This window comes from Cetorhinus maximus, chromosome 18 (genome assembly GCF_964194155.1).
Source record: "Cetorhinus maximus chromosome 18, sCetMax3.hap1.1, whole genome shotgun sequence".
Classification (NCBI taxonomy): domain Eukaryota; kingdom Metazoa; phylum Chordata; class Chondrichthyes; order Lamniformes; family Cetorhinidae; genus Cetorhinus; species Cetorhinus maximus.
The window spans coordinates 36,093,117-36,113,537 of NC_135896.1; the positions used below are offsets into that span (position 1 = coordinate 36,093,117).

A 20,421-nucleotide genomic window follows, 5' to 3' on the forward strand; every position below is an offset into this window, starting at 1 on the left:
CTGGGGAATGTGTTTTTTCAAATTCATTCATGGGATGTGGGCTTCGCTGGCTGGGCCAGCATTTATTGCCCATCCCTAGTTGCCCTTGAGACGGTGGTGGTGAGCTGCCTTCTTGAACCACTGCATGTGGTGTAGGTACACCCACAGTGCTGTTAGGAAGGAAGTTCCAGGATTTTGACCCAGTGACAGTGAAGGAACAGCAATATATTTCCAAGTCAGGATGATGAGTGACTTGGAGGGGAATTTCCAGGTGGTGGTATTCCCATCTATTTGCTGCCCTTGTCCTTCTAGGTGGTAGTGGTTGTGGGTTTGGAAGCTGGTGTCGAATGAGCCTTGGTGTCGAAGGTTCCTGCAGCGTAACTTGTAGATGGTACACACTGCTGCTACTGTGCGTCGGTGGTGGAGGGAGTGAATGTTTGTAGATGTGGTGCCAATCAAGCGGGCTGCTTTGTCCTGGACGGTGTCAAGCTTCAAGTGTTGTGGGAGCTGCACTCATCCAGGCAATTGAGGAGTATTCCATCACACTCCTGACTTGTGCCTTGTAGATGGTGGACAGGCTTTGGAGAGTCACGAGGTGAGTTACTCGTCACATGATTCCTAGCCTCTGACCTGCTCTTGTAGTCGCAGTATTTATATGGCTAGTCCAGTTCAGTTTCTGGCCAATGGTAACCCCCAGGATGTCGACAGTGGGGAATCCAGTGATGGTAATGCCACTGAATATCAGGGCGCGATGGTTGGATTCTCTCTTGTTGGAGATGGTCATTACCTGACATTTGTGTGGCACAAATGTTACTTGCCAGTTGTCAGCCCAAATCTGGATATTGTCCAGGTCTTGCTGCATTTGGACATGGACTGCTTCAGTATCTGAGGAGTCACAAATAGTGCCGAACATTGTACAATCATCAGCGAATATCCCCACTTCTGACCTTATGATGGAAGGAAGGTCATTGATGAATCAGCTGAAGATGGTTGGGCCAAGGACACTACCCTGTGGAGCTCCTGCAGTGATGTCCTGGAGCTGAGATGACTGACCTCCAACAACCACAACCATCTTCCTTTGTGCTAGGTATGACTCCAACCAGCGGAGAGTTTTCCCCCTGATTCCCATTGACTCCAGTTTTGCTAGGGCTCCTTGATGCCACACTCGGTTAAATGCTGCCTTGATGTCAAGGGCAGTCACGCTCACCTCACCCCGGGAGTTCAGCGCTTTTGTCTATGTTTGAACCAAGGCTGTAATGAGGTCAGGAGCTGAGTGGCCCTGGTGGAACTTACACTGGGCATCAGTGAGCAGGTTATTGCTAAGCAAGTGCCGCTTGATTGCACTGTTGATGACCCCGTTTACTTTACTGATGATCGAGAGTGGACTGATGGGGCAGCAATAGGCCTGGTTGGATTTGTCCTGCTTTTTGTGTACAAGACATACCTGGGCAATTTTCCACATAGCCAGGTAGATGCCAGTGTTGTAGCTGTACTGGAACAGCTTGGCTAGGGGCGCGGCAAGTTCTGGAGCACAAGTCTTCAGTACTATTGCCGGAATATTGTCAGGGCCCATAGCATTTGCAGTATCCAGTGCCTTCAGCCATTTCTTGATATCACATGGAGTGAATCGAATTGGCTGAAGACTGGTATCTGTGATACTGAGGACCTCTGAAGGAGGCTGAGATGGATCATTCTGGCCGAAGATTGTTGCGAATGCTTCAGCCTTATCTTTTGTACTGCTGTGCTGGGTTCCTTCCAAAGCACTAATGGGTTCCGAAGTGCTCAGTATATTTATTCGGCTGTCCTGGGGAATGTGAATTTGATGGTTTTGACAGATTTACATGCTTCTGAAGAGGCTTATAGTTTTTAAGTGCCTATTTGGGTCAGTAAAGGACACGTGAAGGGACAGGTGACTACGCTGGAGTGAGACGGAGACCGAGTGAGTAGCGAATTATGCGCAGGTGGGAATTTGGTGCACGGGGTATACACAGGAATTATTCCAAGTTGGGAACAGGAGCAGCTGTGCAGAAATGGACTTGGGTGTAAACCTCACTTTCGGAATGGAGTTTGAAATGAAAACTTAACAATGACATCACAGGAAAACATAAGTTCATTGGTTGGTAAGAAACTGCAGTTAAGCGGCTTTAAATAGCAGTAAATTAGAAAAGTGTATTATTTTTAAAGAAGTAGCTACTTGGATTTGAGTGACAAACTAGGAGTATGGGGAAGTTAGGGCCAGTAATGTAAAGTAATACAAGTAAACCAAAGTAAAATAAAGTAACGTAAGAGAAGTGAAGTTAAGGCATTACAGGGCAGCTCGGTTGTATGAAATGCGTATCCTGTAATATGTGGGAAGTCATGGGCACTACTGGTAGCCTAGATGATCACATGTGTAGGAAGTGCAGCCAGCTGCAGAAACTTGAGCTCCGGGTTTCGGTGCTCGAGTGGTGGTGTCACTGTGGTGCATTCACGAGGTTGACAGCTACATGGATAGCACATTCAAAGAGGTGGTCACACAGCAGGTTGGAAGCATGGAGGCAGAAAGGGAATGGGTGATCGCCAGGCAGTCCAAGAGAAACAGGCAGGTAGTGCAGGAGTCCCCTGGAGTCCTGCTCGCAAATCAGTTTTCCATTTTGGGTACTGGTGAGGGCATTGGTTCTTCAGAGGAGTGCAGTCAAAGCCATGTTTGTGGCACCACGAGCGGCTCAGCTGTACAGGAGGGGAGGAAGAAGAAGTGCAACAATGGTAGGGGATTCATTAGTTAGGGAAACAGACAGGCATTTCTGCGGTCGTAGGCATGACTCCAGGATGCTACGGTGCCTCCCTTGTACCAGGATCAAAGATGCCACCGAGCAGCTGAAGGACATTCTTCTGGGGGTGGGTGAACAGCCAGAAGTCGTGGTTCACGTTGGTACCAATGACTTAGGTAGGAAGGGGGGATGTGGTCCTGCAGACAGAGTTTAGGGAGCTAGAAAGAGCTACCTTTAGGAGGTAGAAAATTAGCAAGCAGGGCCTCAAAAGTAAAAATCTCCAGATTACTCCTAGTATCACATGCAAGTGACTAGAGAAATAGGAGGATGGGGAGATGAATGCGAGGCTGGAAAGATGGTGCAGGAGAGTGGGCTTTAGATTCCTGGGACACTGGGACTGGGTCTGGGGGAAATGGCACCTGCACAAGCCAGACGGGTTGTACTTGAACAGAGCCGGGACTGAGTTTCTTGTGGGGTGTTTTGCAAGTGCTGTTGGGAGGGCTTTAAACTAACTCGGTGTGGGTAAGGAATCAGGAGAGAATATTAGAGAGGAATCCCAAGGTGCACAAAATACTGGGAGAGACAGATAGCACTAGAATAGAAAATAGTAAGTTAATAGGTGGAGTCTGAGTAAAGGAGAAAGTTATAAAGTCTAAATCAGGGTTATAATGCATGTATGTGAATGCACATAGTACAGTAAATTAGACTGGGGAGTTATAAGTGCAGATTGCCATGTGGAATTACGATGTTGCAGCTATACCTGGCTCAAGGAAGGGCAGGACTGGGTGTTAAATATTCCTGGGTACAAGGTGTTCAAGAAAGATAGGGCAGAAAGAAAAGGAAGAGGAGTGACTGTAATGATTAAGGAGAGTGTTGCAGTGCTGGTGAAAGAGGATGTACCAGAAGACTCAAGGACAGAATCAATTTGGCTAGAGCTAAGGAACAAAAAGGGTGCCATTATTACATTGCTCGGTGTAGTCTATAGGCCACCAACTAGTGGGAAGGATGTAGAGGTACAAATCTGCAGGGGGACTTTAATTACCCGAATATAGACTGGGCTAATGGTAATGTGAAGGGCAGAGAGGGGAAAGAATTCCTAGAGTGTGTTCAGGAGAATTTTCTACAGCAGTATGTGTCCAGTCTGACAAGAAAGGAGGCACTGCTAGACCTAGTTCTTCTTGGAAATGACGTGGACCAAGTCGATCACGTGTCAGTGGGGAACATTAAGGAGGCAGTGATCATTGTATCATAGGATTTAAGATGGCAGTAAAGAAGGACAATGGGCAATCCAGAGTAAGAATAATTAACTGGGGGAGAGCTGACTTCAATGGGGTAGGAACGGAGCTGGGCCAGATAGACTGGAACCAAAGGTTGATGGAAAAAACTGTAGCTGAACAATGGGTTACGTTCAAAGAAGAAATGGTTCAGGCACAATCAAGGTATATTCCCTCAAAAGGGAAAGGTAGGGCAAACAAAGCCAGAGCTCCCTTGATGAAAAAGGAGATAGAAATTAAGGTAAAGAAGAAAAGGTGTGCTTATGACAGGTGTCAGGTAGAAAATACAATTGAGAACCAAGCTGAATATAGGTGGTTCAGAGGAGAGGTGAAGAAGCAAATAAGAGAAGCGAAGGGGGATTATGAGAAAAGCCTGGCAGTTAACATAAAGGGGAGCCCCAAAGTTTTCTATAAGGGTGGTAAAAGGAGGAATAGGGACGATTAGGGACCAAAAAGGGAATGTACACATGGAGGCAGGGATCATGGCTGAGATGTTAAATGAATACTTTGCATCTGTCTTTAGCAAGGAAGCAGATGCTACTCAGGCAATGGTGACAGTGACTCTGTCACTGGAAGGGTTCAAAATTGATAAGGAGGTGGTATTGGATAAACAGTCGGTACTTAAAGTTAACAAGGCACTGGGACTGTGTGAGATGCATCCAGGATATTGAAGGAAGTGAGACTGGAAATTGCAGGGGCACTGGCCATAAACTTTCAGCCTTCCCTAGACTAAGGGGGGGTGGGGGGGGGGGGTGTGCCAAAGGGCTGGAGAGTTGCAAACATGACACCCTTGTTCAAAAAAGGTTGTAAGGATAAGCCCGTAATTACAGACCAGTCAGTTTAACTTTGGTGGTGGGGAAGCTTCTAGACACAATTATTCGGGATAGAATTATAGTCAAACGGAAAAATGTGGGTTGAATAGGAAGAGCCAGCATGGATTTCTTAAGGGAAAATAGTGCTTTAACTAACTTTCTGGAGTATTTTGAAGAGGTAACAGAGAGGATTGATGAGGGTAATGCTGTTGATGTGGTGTACATGGAGTTCCAAAAGGCATTTAATACAGTACCACAGAACAGACTTGTGTGAGAAAAGTTATAGCTCATGGAATAAAAGGGACAGTAGCAATGTGAATACAAAATTAACTGAGTGATAGGAAACAGTGAGTAATGGTTAATAGATATTTTTCAGGCTGGAGAAAGGTTTGTAGTGGAGTTCCCCAAGAGTCGATATTAGGACCCTTGCTTTTCTTGATACATATCAATGATCTAGATCTTGGTATGCAGGGGATGATTTCAAAGTTTGCAGATGATACAAAACTTGGAAGCATTGTAAACTGTGAGGAGGACAGTGTAGAATTTCAAAAGGACATAGACAAGTTGGTGGAGTGGGCAGGTGGCAGATGAAGTTCAATGCAAAGAAGTGTGAGGTGATTCATTTTGGTAGGAAGAACATGGAGAGACAGGATAAAATAAGGGGTACAACTCTAAAGGATATGCAGGAGAAGAGGGACCTGGGTGTATATATGCATAAGTCATTAAAAATGACAGGACAGGTGGAGAGAGCAGTTAATAAAGTATACAGCATCCTAGGCTTTATTAATAAGGGCAACAAGTACAGCAGCAATGAAGTTATGCTGAACTTGCATAAGACTAGTTAGACCTCAGCTGGAGTATTGTGTACACTTTAGGAAGGCTGTGAATGAGTGGAGAGAGTGCAGAAATGGTTCCAGGAATGAGAAACTTCACTTATGAAGACAGATTAGAGAAGTTGGGTCTGTTCTCCTTGGAAAGGAGAAGGCTAAGCGGGGATTTGATAGAGGTGTTCAAAATCATGAGGGGGCTGGACAGACTAGGTGGGGAGAAACTGTTCCCACTCGTAAAAGGATCGAGAATGAGAGGGCACAGGGCACAGATTTGCAAAAGAAACAAATGCGATGTGAGAAAAAACTTTTTCACACCGTGAGTGGTTTGGGTCTGGAACGCATTGCCTGGAAGTGTGGTGGAGGCAGGTTCAACTGAAGCATTCAAGAGGGCATTAGATGATTATTTAAATGAAACAATGTGCTGGGTTTTGGGAAAAAGGCAGGAGAATAGCACTGAGTCATAATGCTCATTCAGCAAACTGTTGCCGACAAGATGGGCCAAATGGCCTCCTTCTGCACTGTAACAATTGTGTCATTCTGTGATGTTTGTTTATTTTGACAGATGTATCGAATACTGAAGGGGCTTGTGGTTTTTCAAGTGCCTATTCAAGGGATGTTTGTTTATTTGGCAGATTTATGAGCTTTCAACAGCTTCCAAACGTTATTACAAGGCCTCCGAGTTCCATTTAAAAAATAGATACTGGGTGGGGGTAAGAGGCTTAGGGTGTGGTGAGGGTGGTAGGGGGTTGAAAGGGGTGAGAGGGTAGGGAGTGAAGGGGATTATGGGGGTAGTAGTGGTATGGGGGAGAAGGGCATTTGGGTAAAGGGAGGGGTAACGAGGGTGAGTGTACTAAGGGTGACTTTGCACTTATCTGTAGATTTAATTTTATGTGATTGAGTTGCTGATGCCATTGAAGAACTGGGCCGGTGTTTCGGGGAACAAAGATGGGCCTTTTAACTTGGTCGCATCGACATTGCGGAAGGCCCGCCTCGAGACTAATCCCACCCTCCAAGACACGAAGATACTGCCTGCTGGCAGTGCTGAGATGGAGGTGGGATCGCAATGCAGGATTAATCCCGACTCCTGATTCCCACCTCCAACGAGAAAATTTCAGCCAAGGAGTTTTGGCAGATTTAAAACAGGAAGATGCATTCGCTCAACCTGGGATGATCTGCAAGTTTCTTTCCGTACTCTAAAACACTTCAAAACAAACTAGAGATTGGATTCTCAAAGTTTCATTTCAGCCAGATTTCAGGTTTAAAATACCTAACACTGATTTCCTTCTATTGTAAATTGTTGAATGTCATCCTGCGGACAGTTAGATAATACATACATTAGGAGAGCATCCAATGTGAAATGTTTAGAAATATTAATCTCCAAGAGTTTAGTATCACATAGCTCTGGAGAACTGGTCTCTGTGAACCAGACCCCTTCGGCTGAAATGTTGATTAACAGCATCTGTAGTTACTTTTGTTGACAAAGGAAAATAGATTATTTATCAAAAATTGATTTATTTTTCACAATAGAAAATTTTAGCAGTATTTCACTTTGTTTTTTCTAGTCTTGTAAATCTAGCTGGAAGATGAATTCAAACACTCGTTTCCCTTTGATTGGTTGCAGTGTACCATAGAAAACTCACCTCTTCATTCTGGCTCCAGGTTCAATTAGAAGCTCCCTTTCTTTAGGAAAGATTATGAACCCTTTTTGGGGTTTAACATTTTTGATCATTTAAAATTATGCAAACTGCACGAAGAATGTTTGGACATTTTATAAGATAGGTTTTGCTTATTTAGGAAAAATTGGCCTATAACTTCCGATCTCTGGGATGCCATAACCAGGCAGTACCCCAAAGATGTGCTGGACGTGTTGCCATGCAACGATTGCAAAGCAATTACCCAGGAAGTTCAAAGTTTCTTTGGGCTGTTACCCTGCACTGGGAACCATCCAATATTCAGATTTAAATCACAGACTTCAGATAGTTCTGACTGTTTTACCAGAATAGTTATCCAGGAAAAGTTAGAAGAATTAAAACCACTTCTAACTCCTCGGTAACTATAGGACTGACCCCGCCCCACCCCCGATCCCCCACTGGACCCCCCAACTACCCTCCCGACCCCTCGACTATCCCCCAAACCCCTGACTGCCCTCTCATCCACCCCAACTACCCGACTATCCTCCCCATCCCCGACTAACCCCCCACCATTCTACATCCCCATGCGCCACCCCCCCACCCTACCCACTTTCCTCACCTTCTCCCTGGTTTCTTAAAGTGGGACCTTTAAACTTATCTGCTTCATGGCAGCTAGTGCCGTAAAAAGGGGGCATGGCTTTCTTTCCCCCAGTGCTGCTGTACTCGACTGAAGGCCTTGGGAACCCACTACACTGCACACTTTTCACCCGTCCCGAGTCGGAAGGTGGGGCGAGAAAGGTGTAGCTACATTGCAGTGTAAGTAAGTAGCAGGGGAGTGGCAATCTGACTGTAATTGCCACTCCATTTTGTTTATTAAAGGCTACGGATAGATTTCTGCTCCTCTATGTTAGTAGCATTAGCACAAATCACGTGAAAACAGCCAAACCAGGGCAAATGATCTGGGAATTTTAAATGTGAGCGAGTTATGGCCAAAACCATTCGTATTGAATTTTCAAGATCAGTTCAGCTAAATCAAGTCATCAGGTCAATGTTGCGATTGTGCTGATTAAGTTCTTCAAATTGCACTAATTTTCTTCGGCACATAAACATCTTTAGGCTCGTTCTTACACAATAATTAGGGGAGTCGACTAGTGTACACCAGTGAAAGTGTAACAAATAGTTCAAGATAATTTTTTCAAAAACTCATTTCCAGTGGTTACTCACAGAACTGGATATTTATTAGAAATGTTCTTTTTTGTAATAAACCCATTTTTTGGCTGTATTAATAAAAATGAATCTGGTTACCTGATTAAATACATTAATGACTATTTTTTAATGGAAATGTTAAAAAATAACAGTTACAATTCCTTTTGCTGCCTAATTGCACTGGCTCATGGCAGATTTTCTGTTTGTGATAACACAAATTAGGTTTAATCGGAACTTGAACTATAACCTAATCAATGCAATTCCAAGCGCACATTGGGCACAATTTCAGAATTGAGCCAGAAACAGAAATCTACCCCAGTATTAGTTGACAAACTCTCCAAGAACGCACTGTGTGTTTTAAAGCAGAAAGCCGCTGATAGCAAGGATCCACTGGGCTTCCACTGTAACTCCAGTGGAATTTCTGCTGTCTTATGCTTTGGTTTAGATCGGTTGTGAGACCAGTCATGCAGTAATCTGTTAGGTGTAGGTTACCAACCTCTTTACTACAGGTGGCATCAAAAATGAATTTACTGAATGGTGAATAATGAATATTATGAAGTATATGGATATAAAAATAATCAATATAATGGAGTTTAACCACATTAAATGAGAAATGCAGACAAAATGTGTCTTAAAAAGTTTGATGAAATCACAGTTTGAACCTCTCACCAGGGGAATTATTCTTAGCCAGTACAAGGTAGCTAAGTGCTAGGGGGAAACTAACAGTTTGCTTCTTGACTTTGAAGCTTAACTTGGATTTCTCAATATACTTCATCTGCAGACTGGATTCAGTGACTGTTCCTTACTTAATTGTGAAGAACAGTGGGATTTTTCTTATGTTACAGGAACTATATAAATGAAAGTTATTGTTAGATAAGATTGGACAATACTTATCTTTATGAAGCTGTCAGATTGAAATGATGCGGCCAGTGGAAGGGTTAAATAAATAATTTAGCTCTCACTGTTCTATTTGATTTTAACGGACACTGAAAAAACATACATGATTTGAAATAGATTTCAATAATAATACTTTTCAACAGCTGAAGGAATTGCCTCACATTTCTGAATAGAGCTTCCCACACAATTATTTGTTCTAGAAACGCCACAAATATCACTGTCTTATTTATAGACGAAAGCTGATCATTAGGATTTCTTAAAAAATTATATTTCAGTTGATTTTTTTCCTAAATTGTTGTTTAAAGTGTGATTACTGATGACGTAATTGGGGAAACAACTTCAGGTATGCACACATGTATCCAAACACGTGTGCACACACAAACATATACACACAATAGGTGAAATAACCTGGGTGAATGGTGGCCTCAAGTCATATTAATTTAACTTGCATTAACAGAATCAGTAAATTCTCTGAACTAGTACCTTTGAGTGTGGTTTAGTATTCAGCCAATAATGAAATGGTATAGACAAATCAAGAAAGAAAATGTATAAATGTATCCAAATTCAATACAATATTTTGATTTTTGAAAGCAATTCAGATGGTCAGATTGAGGCCTATGTTACTCCACTCATTTCAGCGCAATTCACCTGAAATACAAAATATTGTGGAATTTAAACCACAAATTATCTCCAGCACAAATTCAGTTTCTGTACTCATTTCCACTTATTCAAAAAATAACTGGCTACACCCCCAAATCATCTTTGCAAATTTCCTCTGATTGTGCCCATTTGCTGGCCTTTAAGGAGGCACTAATATTAAGCTTTTCTTTTTCCTGCACAAGGACATTAATAGGCATTTTTGAAAGCTTTTGTTTGCTTATTTTATTAAGAAAATGTTCTTTCTTATATTTTATTACGAAAATGATACACCAATATAACTAGCAAATGGTTCTATATAGTTTTTAAAAGTTATTTTCAGTCTTACCAGCTGAGCTGCCCAGTTGTTGGTTCACAGCAGATATGATGTTTTGCAATATACAAATAAGTTTGAGCCTAAACTTGAGGGGTAAAAAATGCTTCTCAAAACTAGGGCAATTTGGGTCACAATTTTCTCTTGGATCATTGATTACACACAAAGCCAAAACTCCAGACCTGAGTGTTTAATGTCCTTCCTTCAGTAAATCCAATATAAATTGCTTAGTTTTTCTGAAAGTGACAAAATAGAACTGAAGTAGAATTATGCCAGGTACAAAATATGAAAGGCTAAGATGGCTAAATATAGCCACAGCTTCAGAGCTTCTGCAAGGCCTGTTGTTCATATGAAACTAACAGCAGGAACAATAGATGGCACTCCAGGGAACCTGTATGTGATTACAATAAAGAGCAAACAGTTACATACCTCCATCTTGTGAGTTCAGCACATTTAAAGCGTACACCATTGCATTGGAAAAGGTTGTGGCTTCCTCCTTGCTTGCAAAGTTTAACCCGTAGACCTGTCGAGCATCTCGCCATTGGTGAAAAGTAGGTGTAGCCTGATTGTACTTCAGTCCCTTCACGATGGAATAGTTTATGACTACCTACAAACAAGATCAAATTAGATCATGACAAAAGCATTTTCTTTTGTAAATCTAACCATAACGCATTGCTTAGTTTGCTTTCTAAAATTGAAAACATATGCTATTAATTAAATTAATAAGCTCTTTAAAAGTAACATTGATGGCTCGAGAGTGTTAAAGGAGAAGTTAACTCTGATGAATACTTATTATAAGGTATGTAGGCATATTTTCTGCAGACAAATTTATAGGTATTCATAGGAATGTATTACAAAATGGAGTAGGTAGAATCCTGGAAAGTCAGTTGAGGGCATCTTACTTCCTAACACAGTTGGCACAATGCCAAGCCACTTCAAACACATAAACTAGTTATTCTGGATTAAATGTTTGGAAAATACATCATATTAAAAATCCTATAAGCAAAGATTCAAGTTGAATAATAATGTGGATTATCAAAGCTCCAAGATACTCCAGTTTAAAGGCTGCTTGTGAAACCAAGCAAAAAAACTTTCAGTTCCACAACTGTATAATACTTTCAAAGTTATTCTATGTTAAATCAGTTCCTTATTTCAGGTGCAGACCAAAAAATGCTATTAAAAGTAATTTATCTAAATAGGGAACTGAATGTTCAAATACGAATAAATCAAAGGGCTGGACTTTCACCAGCTCAAAAGAGAAGAGAAAATTGTGTACTTCTAGCTTTAGAAACATAACACCACATTGTTTAATGTAAGCTCCTGCTTAGCCGATTGCCATTATGACAGTCAAAGTTCTGTTCTTTTTTCGCCTGGTCTATATTCTTGCGCTGTGCGACAACATTCAGAATCAGCAAAATGATTGCATCAACAGTATTTGGATGATGATCGGAAATGGTCAGTAATTAAAGGTTTAGCTTTCAAATTACCCATTGTCTAAATTTTACTCTACTTTCTTCAAAATTCCTGAGCTTACCATCTTTTGGTCTCAAAATTCTTTTTTGATCTTGTTATTATTTGAAGACATGTTATAATTTAACACAGGCCAGTATAAAATCATAGCTGAATTACCTTATTACACTGCATGCATCAGATTGAAATCTGCACATTTAAACTGCTGACTCTTCATAGTACTCAAGTCAGGCAAAGCGAGCTCCGCCACAGTGCATAAACACCCTACATGTGTAAGCAGAATTTCTCACACTGGTGTCGTAAGTGACAGTCAAATTTTGAATGTTTGCAAAGAGTCTCTTTCAAATAGTAATAGTGACATTTTTGTCTATTTCCTGTGAAACATTCAATGAAATTTTATTCTCCAGAGGGCCATGGACACTGCAGAAATGTAATTTAAAAAAATCTAATAACCAAGTATTTTTGTCAGGCATACTAAGTAACATAATTCATGGAATCTTCTCTACAATTGAGAATCTGAAAACAACATTGTATCTTTTCAGAATTAATAAATTAAGATGGAAAACTGTACAACAGACACCTATCACTTGATTTTCAATCTGTGGTCTGGAACCCAACCCTCGGATAACTTCTGGGTGCTGACCCTGCGCTGTGTTTGTATCACTTATCTTCAAATGCAGTTGCCCTAATTAGGCCAGTGGCAAGCTCAATGCCCAATTAGCGACGCTGAGCACCTCCAGGTGGGAATTGATTGCTGAGTGCAATCCTCAAAGGCAGATGGCAGCCATGACGGGGCCTACTTCTTTCCTGTAGAATAGAGGAGGCAGGACATCAGAGGGCCAGCAGTCTCGTGGCGCAGAGAAGTGGCCAGACAGCCCCTGAAAAGGTATTACACCTGATCTGACATGATAACCCTTGTTGCCAAAAAGTTTTCTCAGGAAAAACATTTCTTGATCGCTCCCTGCATTGTATCTGACAGGGGTGCACTACTGTGCACCAGACTGTTAGGGCTCACCGATTTGAAAATTGCCTTCTGGCCCTCCCCATCTGTTAACAAGCTCCTCAAGGAGCTTAATGGGCAGTTGATGGGAGGTGAGCGGGTTCCAAGCTCCCCATGTCTTCCCATCCGCAATCCCTCCCCCACCCCCACATTGAAAATAACAGTGCATCCTGGAGGCATCAGTATAATGACATGATCTGGGAGCACGATTTTCAAAGTGTTCCTGCAACTGTTCTCGCAGGGGATTGAAAATCAAGCTCCAGAAAGCATTTCTAGAGCAACACCGAGGAAGGTTTCTCAAGACTAAGGCCTGACAATGGATTCATTTAGGAGACAATCAAACACTGTAATAGGAAGACAGTAGGGTTCATATTCGGAAATGATGAAATTAAATGGACTAAAGGGCCTTCTTACTTTAGACCTGCCTTGTGATTTCACTATCTTGTCTGACTGCTCTCCGAGTTTTACAGACAGTCACTCGATGAAGCTTACTAGGGAAGTCAAGGATACTACTGAATTAAAAGAGGCTTACAATGTTGTGAAGAATCATAGAAAGCCTTAGGATTGCAAGAGTTGTAGAAACCAGTAAAGGGTGATCAAAATGTTGATAAAAAGTAAAAATAGAACAAGAAAGTAAACTAGCCAGGAACATAAAAACAGATTATAAGAGCTTTTACAAATGTATAAAAAGGAGAGTAGCTAAAGTAAACACAGTGAGAGGAGAAATTGTCATGTGGTTTGCGGAAATGGCACAGACTTTGAACAAATATTGATGCCTGCCTTCACAGTAGAAGACACATGTTACATGAATAGAAGGTAACTAAGGGGCTAAGGTGAGGAACTTAAAGTAAATTAATATCGGCAGAGAAGAAATATTAGAGAATCTTAAGGAACTAAAAGCCAAAAAATCCCCAGGACCTGATGGACCACATCCTAGTGTTCTAAAAGAGATAATGGATGCAGTGGTTAAGATTTTTCAAAATTTCCTTGATTTTAGAACAGACCATAGAGTTTGAAGTTAGTAAATGTAACACAGCTATTAAGAGAGGACGGAGAGGGAAAACAGGGAACAAGTCAATTAGTCTGTCATCAGCTGTCAGGAAAATGCTGGAATCTATTATTAAGAAAGTCTTAACAATGTATTTAGAAAATCATAGCATGATCAGACAAAGCCAACATGATTTTACAAAAGGGACATTGTGTTTGACAAAATTTATTAGAGTTTTTTTTTAGAATGTAACTAGTAGGGTAGATAAAGGGGAACCAGTAAATGTAGTATGCTTGAAATTCCTAAAGGCATTCAATGAGGTGCCATACCAAAGATTAACAAGCAAGGTGAGGGCTCAGAGTTGGGAGCTACATCTTAGCGTGGATGGAGGATTAATGGTCAGGAAGCAAGGACTAAGGCTGGAATTTTCCATCCCTGCTGGCGATGGGCATCATGACGGGTGTGAGTAGACAATATGGCAAGAAGGCCAAAAATTGGTTTCATGTTGTCATGAAACCATTACCCGCTCCACTCATCAATGACGGGCCGTCTTTCCTGCCACCACACATCTGGAATATCATCTTAAAACATTTGCATCTAATTATGAGCCTTGCTTGCCGGAATCATCCCCCCCACGTCAAATTTACTGTCCACGTTGGCGGGAAAACACGCCAGCCCAGAAGACATCTTGACAAATGTGTTAGCGAAGAAGCTCGGAGGGGGTGAAGGAGTTCAGGGGGATGAAGGAGTTTGGAGGGGGGGAAGGAGTCCAGGGGGAGGAAGGAGTAAGGATGAAGTGGGATTTCCAGGTGAACGTGCAAGGGAGGGGTCTGTGGAGTCAATGACTGCCTCCTGGTATGTGGAATCGATGACTGCCTCCTGCGGAGTGAAATGAGGGTGGGCAAAGTAGAAAATGCAGAGAATAAGAGAGGGCAGAGTTGGTTGGTAGGGTGGGAGCGTGAGGGTGCAAAGGTAGCGGTAAAGGGACAGTGAGTGTGGATGGTGGGGACTTGGGAGGCAGACACGGATCCTGGAGGTCGGGGAGGTCAATGTGGATGGGGGTGGGATTCTCGGGAAGGTAGGGAATGTGCATGCTCACCTGAACATCCCGGAAAGAAAAGGGTTCTGGCTGGTAGGTGACGGTGGGGAGGTGAAAGGTGATGCTGGGGGGTCAACAGTGATGGGGGAAAGGACATGGGTGACTGGGGGAGGGGAAAGGTTGGGGGAGCAAATGAAGAACTGAATCACCACCATGCTTCTAAAATCGAAAGTGAGTGGAGCCTCGTGTTGGACGGGCACAGGTGCTGCATGGGAGTGCGATCAGTGAGTGGGCGGAGATGCAGGTCAGCTCGGATGGACAACTGAAAGAGAACCCCTGCAGGCAGCATTGAAAATGCTTGGGACTTTGAGATGATTGTGATGGGAGGAAAGCCCTGCGTGTGTAGGAGAATGCTTGCACGAAGCTCCAAAAGGCCCTGCCGCATACATACACCTCTCCTTCCAGATTCACTTATGCTAGTGGGGGGGGATGCATGGGGAGGACTCACGAAGTCTGTTAATGAAGCTGAAAGACAGCATAACACATTTTTCAATGGAAGTGAATATATTTCCAGATAATAAAGTGACAAAGTGTGTTCACCCATGGAACCACTTGTGATCAGAAATTTTCGAGCCCTACCACTTCTTCTAGGTGCTGCCCTGACAACATCCACAGGGGTGGAGGCAGCCTGTACAATGACTTCAGCACAGGTCCTCTGGAAAGCCGAGGTCTTGAGGGCCCTGCCTTGCTTTGGCTGTCCTCCTGTGGGCCAGTTGCTCCCTCTGCAGTGACAAAGGATGAGGTTGAAGGGGTCACAGGCAAAGGGGACTTGAACGTAGAGAGTAGCAACTGAGATTCCTGAGTGGATAGCCCAGGGTGTCCTGCGGCTGCTACTCCTCCCTTTGGGTGCTCGAGGGCCCCGGCCTGCCTCCTTGAGGGGAAGGAGCACCTGGAGGGACTTCAAGGTGCTTCGATTCTCTCTCGCATTGCCACTGCAGGAACTCACCCATGGTTACCACAATGGAGTGCAGGTCTGCGCACATCTCCACACTCTGCTGGACTAGGGTCTTCATGGCGTACACCATTCTTGCCATGGAGAATTCCAAACGTGCACATGTGGCACTATTTCATCAGAGAGCAGGCGGACGCACTCCTCCGACTCGCATGCCACTCCGTGGAGGGCTTCCATCAACTCCACATGATGCTCCCCTGCCTTCTGCTGACTCTTCACAATGAGTTGGAAAGCCGAATCCTGAGGCTTGTCATCTGACTTGGCCTCACAGATGCCTCTTCCCCAGCAGTCCTCCGAGTGCTGGGGAGTTCGACTGAACCTGCCTCCTCCTTCTGTGGACATGTGTTAGTGTGGTGACCACCGGATTGTGAACCCGAGCCTGCTCTAGATCTAGGTCCCCCCAAGGTGTGTGCCTCTGCGCTGGTAGAAGGTATGAGTTCCACAGGGGTCTGTACTGGGCCTAAACTTTTTACAATTTACATCAATGACTTAGACGAGGGGAGTGAAGATATGATAGCTAAATTTGCAGATGACACAAAGATAGGTAAGAAAGTCTGTTGTGAAGCAGACATGAGGAGGTTGCAGATGGATATAGATAGGTTGAGTGAGTGGGCAAAGATCTGGCAAATGGAGTTTAATGTGGGAAAATGTGAAGTTGTTCACTTTGGTAGGAAGAACAACAAAGCAGAATATTACTTAAATGGAGAATGGCTGCATAATTCTGAGGTGCAGAGGGATCTCGGTGTTCTAGTACATGAGTCACAAAAGGTTAGTATGCAGGTACAGCAAGTAATTAAGAGGCTAATGAAATGCTATCCTTTATTACGAGAGGGATTGAAAATAAAAGTAAGGATGTTATGCTTCAGTTATACAGGGCATTGGTGAGACCGCACCTCGAATACTGTGTGCAGTTTTGGTCTCCTTACTTAAGGAAGGATATAAACATATTGGAGGTGATTCAAAGGAGGTTTGCTAGATTGATTCCTGGGATGAGTGGGTTGTCTTATGAGGAAAGGTTGGACAGGCTTGTTTCACTGGAGTTTAGAAGAGTGAGGCTGATTTGATTAAAGTATACAAGATCCTGAACGGCCTTTACAAGATAGATGTTGAAAGGATGTTTCCTTTTGTGGGTGAGTCCAGAACTAGGGGGCACTGTCTTAAAAGTAGGGGTTGCCCTTTGAAGACAGAGATGAAGAGAAATTTTTTCTCTCAGAGGGTTGTACCACTTTGGTATTCTCTGGCTCAGAAGGTGGTTGAGGCGGGGTCATTGAATATTTTTATGGCAGAGGTAGATAGATTCTTTTTTCTTATTCATTCACGGGATGTGGGCTTCGCTGGTAAAACAAGCATTTATTGCCCATCCCTCGTTGCCCTTGAGAAGGTGGTGGTGAGCTGCCTTCTTGAACCGCTGCAGTCCATGTGGGGTAGGTACACCCACAGTGCTGTTAGGGAGTTCCAGGATTTTGACCCAGCGACAGCGAGTGAACAGCGATATATTTCCAAGTCAGGATGGTGAGTGACTTGGAGGGGAACTTCCGGGAGGTGGTGTTCCCACATATCTACTGCCCTTGTCCTTCTAGGTGGTAGTGGTCGTGGGTTTGGAAGGTGCTGTCAAAGGAGCCTTGGTGAATTCCTGCAGTGCATCTTGCAGATGGTACACACTGCTGCTACTGTGCATCAGTGGTGGAGGGAGTGAATGTTTGTGGATATGGTGCCAATCAAGTGGGCTGCTTTGTTCTGGACGGTGTCAAGCTTCTTGAGTGTAGTGGGAGCTGCACTCATCCAGGCAAGTGGGGAGTATTCCATTATACTCCTAACTTGTGCCTTGTAGATGGTGGACAGGCTTTGGGGAGTCAGGAGGTGAGTTAATCGTCACTCTATTCCTAGCCTCTGACCTGGTCTTTTAGCCACAGTATTTATATGGCTAGTCCAGTTCAGTTTCTGGTCAATGGTAACCCCCAGGATGGTTGGATTCTCTCTTGTTGGGGAGGGTTATTGCCTGACACTTGCGTGACGTGATTACTTGCCACTTGTAAGCCCAAGCCTGGATATTGTTCAGGCCTTGCTGCATTTGGACATGGACTGCTTCAGGCAAGGGAATCAAAGGTTATCGGGGTTAGATGGGAATGTGGAAATCAAAGCACAAGAAGATCAGCCATAATCTTATTGAATGGCAGAGCAGGCTCGAGGGGCCGAATGGTCTACTCTTATTCCTATTTCTTATGTTCTCATGTTCTAAGCACTGTGACGGGTCTTCCAGGCTGCTTATTTCCAGGTCTTCAATGGATGAAGTGTCCTCTTCACTGGAGATGCGGTCCTGGATGGAGCTGAGCCACTGGCTGGCTGAGCGTGTCGGTCACTGGGCAAAGCTCCCTGTGAACCAAAGTAGAGATAGTTAGTGCATGGCAGCAGAGCCAAAAGCAGGAGAGAGAGCACTCACAGTTGCGTCGAGAGAGGGATAATGTGTTGCAGGATCCTCACGTGGGTGCTCGCCTCACTTTCACCGCAGGCATGGTCCACATCCTCACCAGTCAGCATGATGGCACGCTCCTCAAAGTGAGTGAGGGGCCTAATGTGGGCCACTTCACCTCCGGTCTGGTACCTCTCCCAGCTGTTGTGAGCCAGCTTCTCCTGCATGAAAACAGATGGAGAGAGTGTGAGCAGGACACATGGCACTGCATGGAATGTTTGTGTGGTAAGCGGAGCCATGGATGGGATGGGGATGTGAGCTCCAGAGGAGATAAGCCTGACGGAGATGTGAGGGTGTGTGCGAGGGTTAATGGTGTTGTCTCTTGAGGATGTGAGATCCCTGTGGATGTGTGATTAGTTTGAGAGTGTTAGAGTTGAGTGATGAGAATACCCTGGTGGAACAGATAAGACTATTCATCCTCTTTCTGCACTGGGTGGCTGTCCTCTTTTGCACAGCATAGGCGCTGACCATCGTTGCCACCGCCTCCCATGCTGGATTGGTGATCTTGCTTGCTGGCCTTCGCCCAGAGTGAGGATAGAGGGCATCATGGTGGGTCTCCACTGCGTCCAGTAGGCGCTTCAGGGAGGCATCGCTAAATCTGGGGGCAGCATGCTTCCTCCCTTTGGCAGCCATCAGTTTGTGGCAGCTTCCTATCCCTTGAAGAGTGCCAGCTCTTTGCAGAGATGGCCTTTAAACATGGCGACCGGTTTACTGAAGGCCTGAGGTGATGACGGGGCAGGCGAATTAGTGACCAGGCGTGTCTCCCAGGAATGCATATTTAATGAGTTGGGAATAGGACGATATGGCGTGAAAACCTGTCATTGCGGCCAGAGGGCAAAATGTCCTTTCTCCCGCCTGCTACCACACTTAGTGCAAATCTGGAACGATTCAGCCCTAGGGATAAACAGGGCATTTTCAATTTGGCAGAATGTACCTAGCGGAGCTACAAGGATCAGTGTTGGGACCTCAGCTGTTTAAAATCTATATTAGTGACTTGGATAAAGAGACTGAGAGTAATGTATCCAAGTTTGCTGATGATACAAAGCTGGACGAGAATGTAAGCTTTCAAGGGGCCTCAAAGAGGCTGCAAAGAGATATAAAAAGGTTAAGTGAGTAGGCAACGAGGTGGCAGTTGGAGTATAATGTGGGGAAATATGATGTTATTCACTTTGGTCATAACAATAGAAAAGCAGAATACTTTTTAAATAGCTTGAAACTTGTAACTGTTGATGTTGAGAGAGACTTGGTGTTCCATGCAAGGAACACAGAAAGTTAGCGTGCAGGTCCAGCAATTAGGAAGGCCAATGACATGTTGTCTTTATTGTAAGTCTTGTTATAATTGGATAGGGCCTTGGTGATACCACACCTAGACTACTATGCATAGCTTTGGTCTCTTTATTAAGGAAGGATGTACTTGCGCTGGAGGTGGTGCAGCAAAGGTTCACTAGGTTGGATCCTAAGATGTGAGAATTGTCAATGATGAGAGGCTGAGTAAATTGGGTCAATAGTCTCTGGGGTTAAGAAGAATAAGAGGTGATCTCATTGAAACATACAAGATTCTGAAAGGGCTTGACAGGGTAGACACTGGAAGTTGTTTCCCCTGGCTGAGGAATATGGAACACAGGGCACAAAATAAGGGATCAATCATTTAGGACTGAAACTTGGAGAAATTTCTTCAAAGGTTCTGAAATTTTTGGAATTCTCTACTCTGGAGGGTCGTGGATGCTCTATTGTTGAGCATATTTAAGGCTGAAATAGACAGATTTTTGGTCTCAGGTAATCAAGGGATATGGGAAGTGGGTAGGAAAGTGGAGTTGAGGTCGAAGATCAGCCATGATCATTTTGAATGGTGGACTAGGCTCGAGGGGTGTATGGTCTATTCCTGCCACTATTTCTTATGTTCTTAAGTGAGCTCCATTTTGCAGCATAAGTGATCCATGTAGAATTTTTTCCATTAATTTCTGAAGCAGTAACTTCCTTTAAAGTACAAGTAGTTTTGCTTTTACTGTGAACACTCTTTTTAAAAAAAAGCTATATTGCACTTGGATGATTTAACATGACCTTTTGTTTTATAGCCTGTTGCATTAATCATC

The 20,421-nt window shown here is 43.7% G+C and overlaps 1 protein-coding gene across 12 annotated transcripts in view; it reads right to left on the minus strand.

Moving 5' to 3' along the window:
• Window positions 1-20,421, minus strand: part of LOC144693065 (ena/VASP-like protein) — a 329,238-nt gene that overhangs the window by 121,089 nt on the left and 187,728 nt on the right. For all 12 annotated transcript variants that reach the window (XM_078562400.1, XM_078562402.1, XM_078562397.1 and 9 more), the window contains one exon: window positions 10,779-10,956. In XM_078562400.1, coding sequence (XP_078418526.1) covers window positions 10,779-10,956 — 178 coding nt within the window. The remainder of the gene's footprint in view (window positions 1-10,778; window positions 10,957-20,421) is intronic.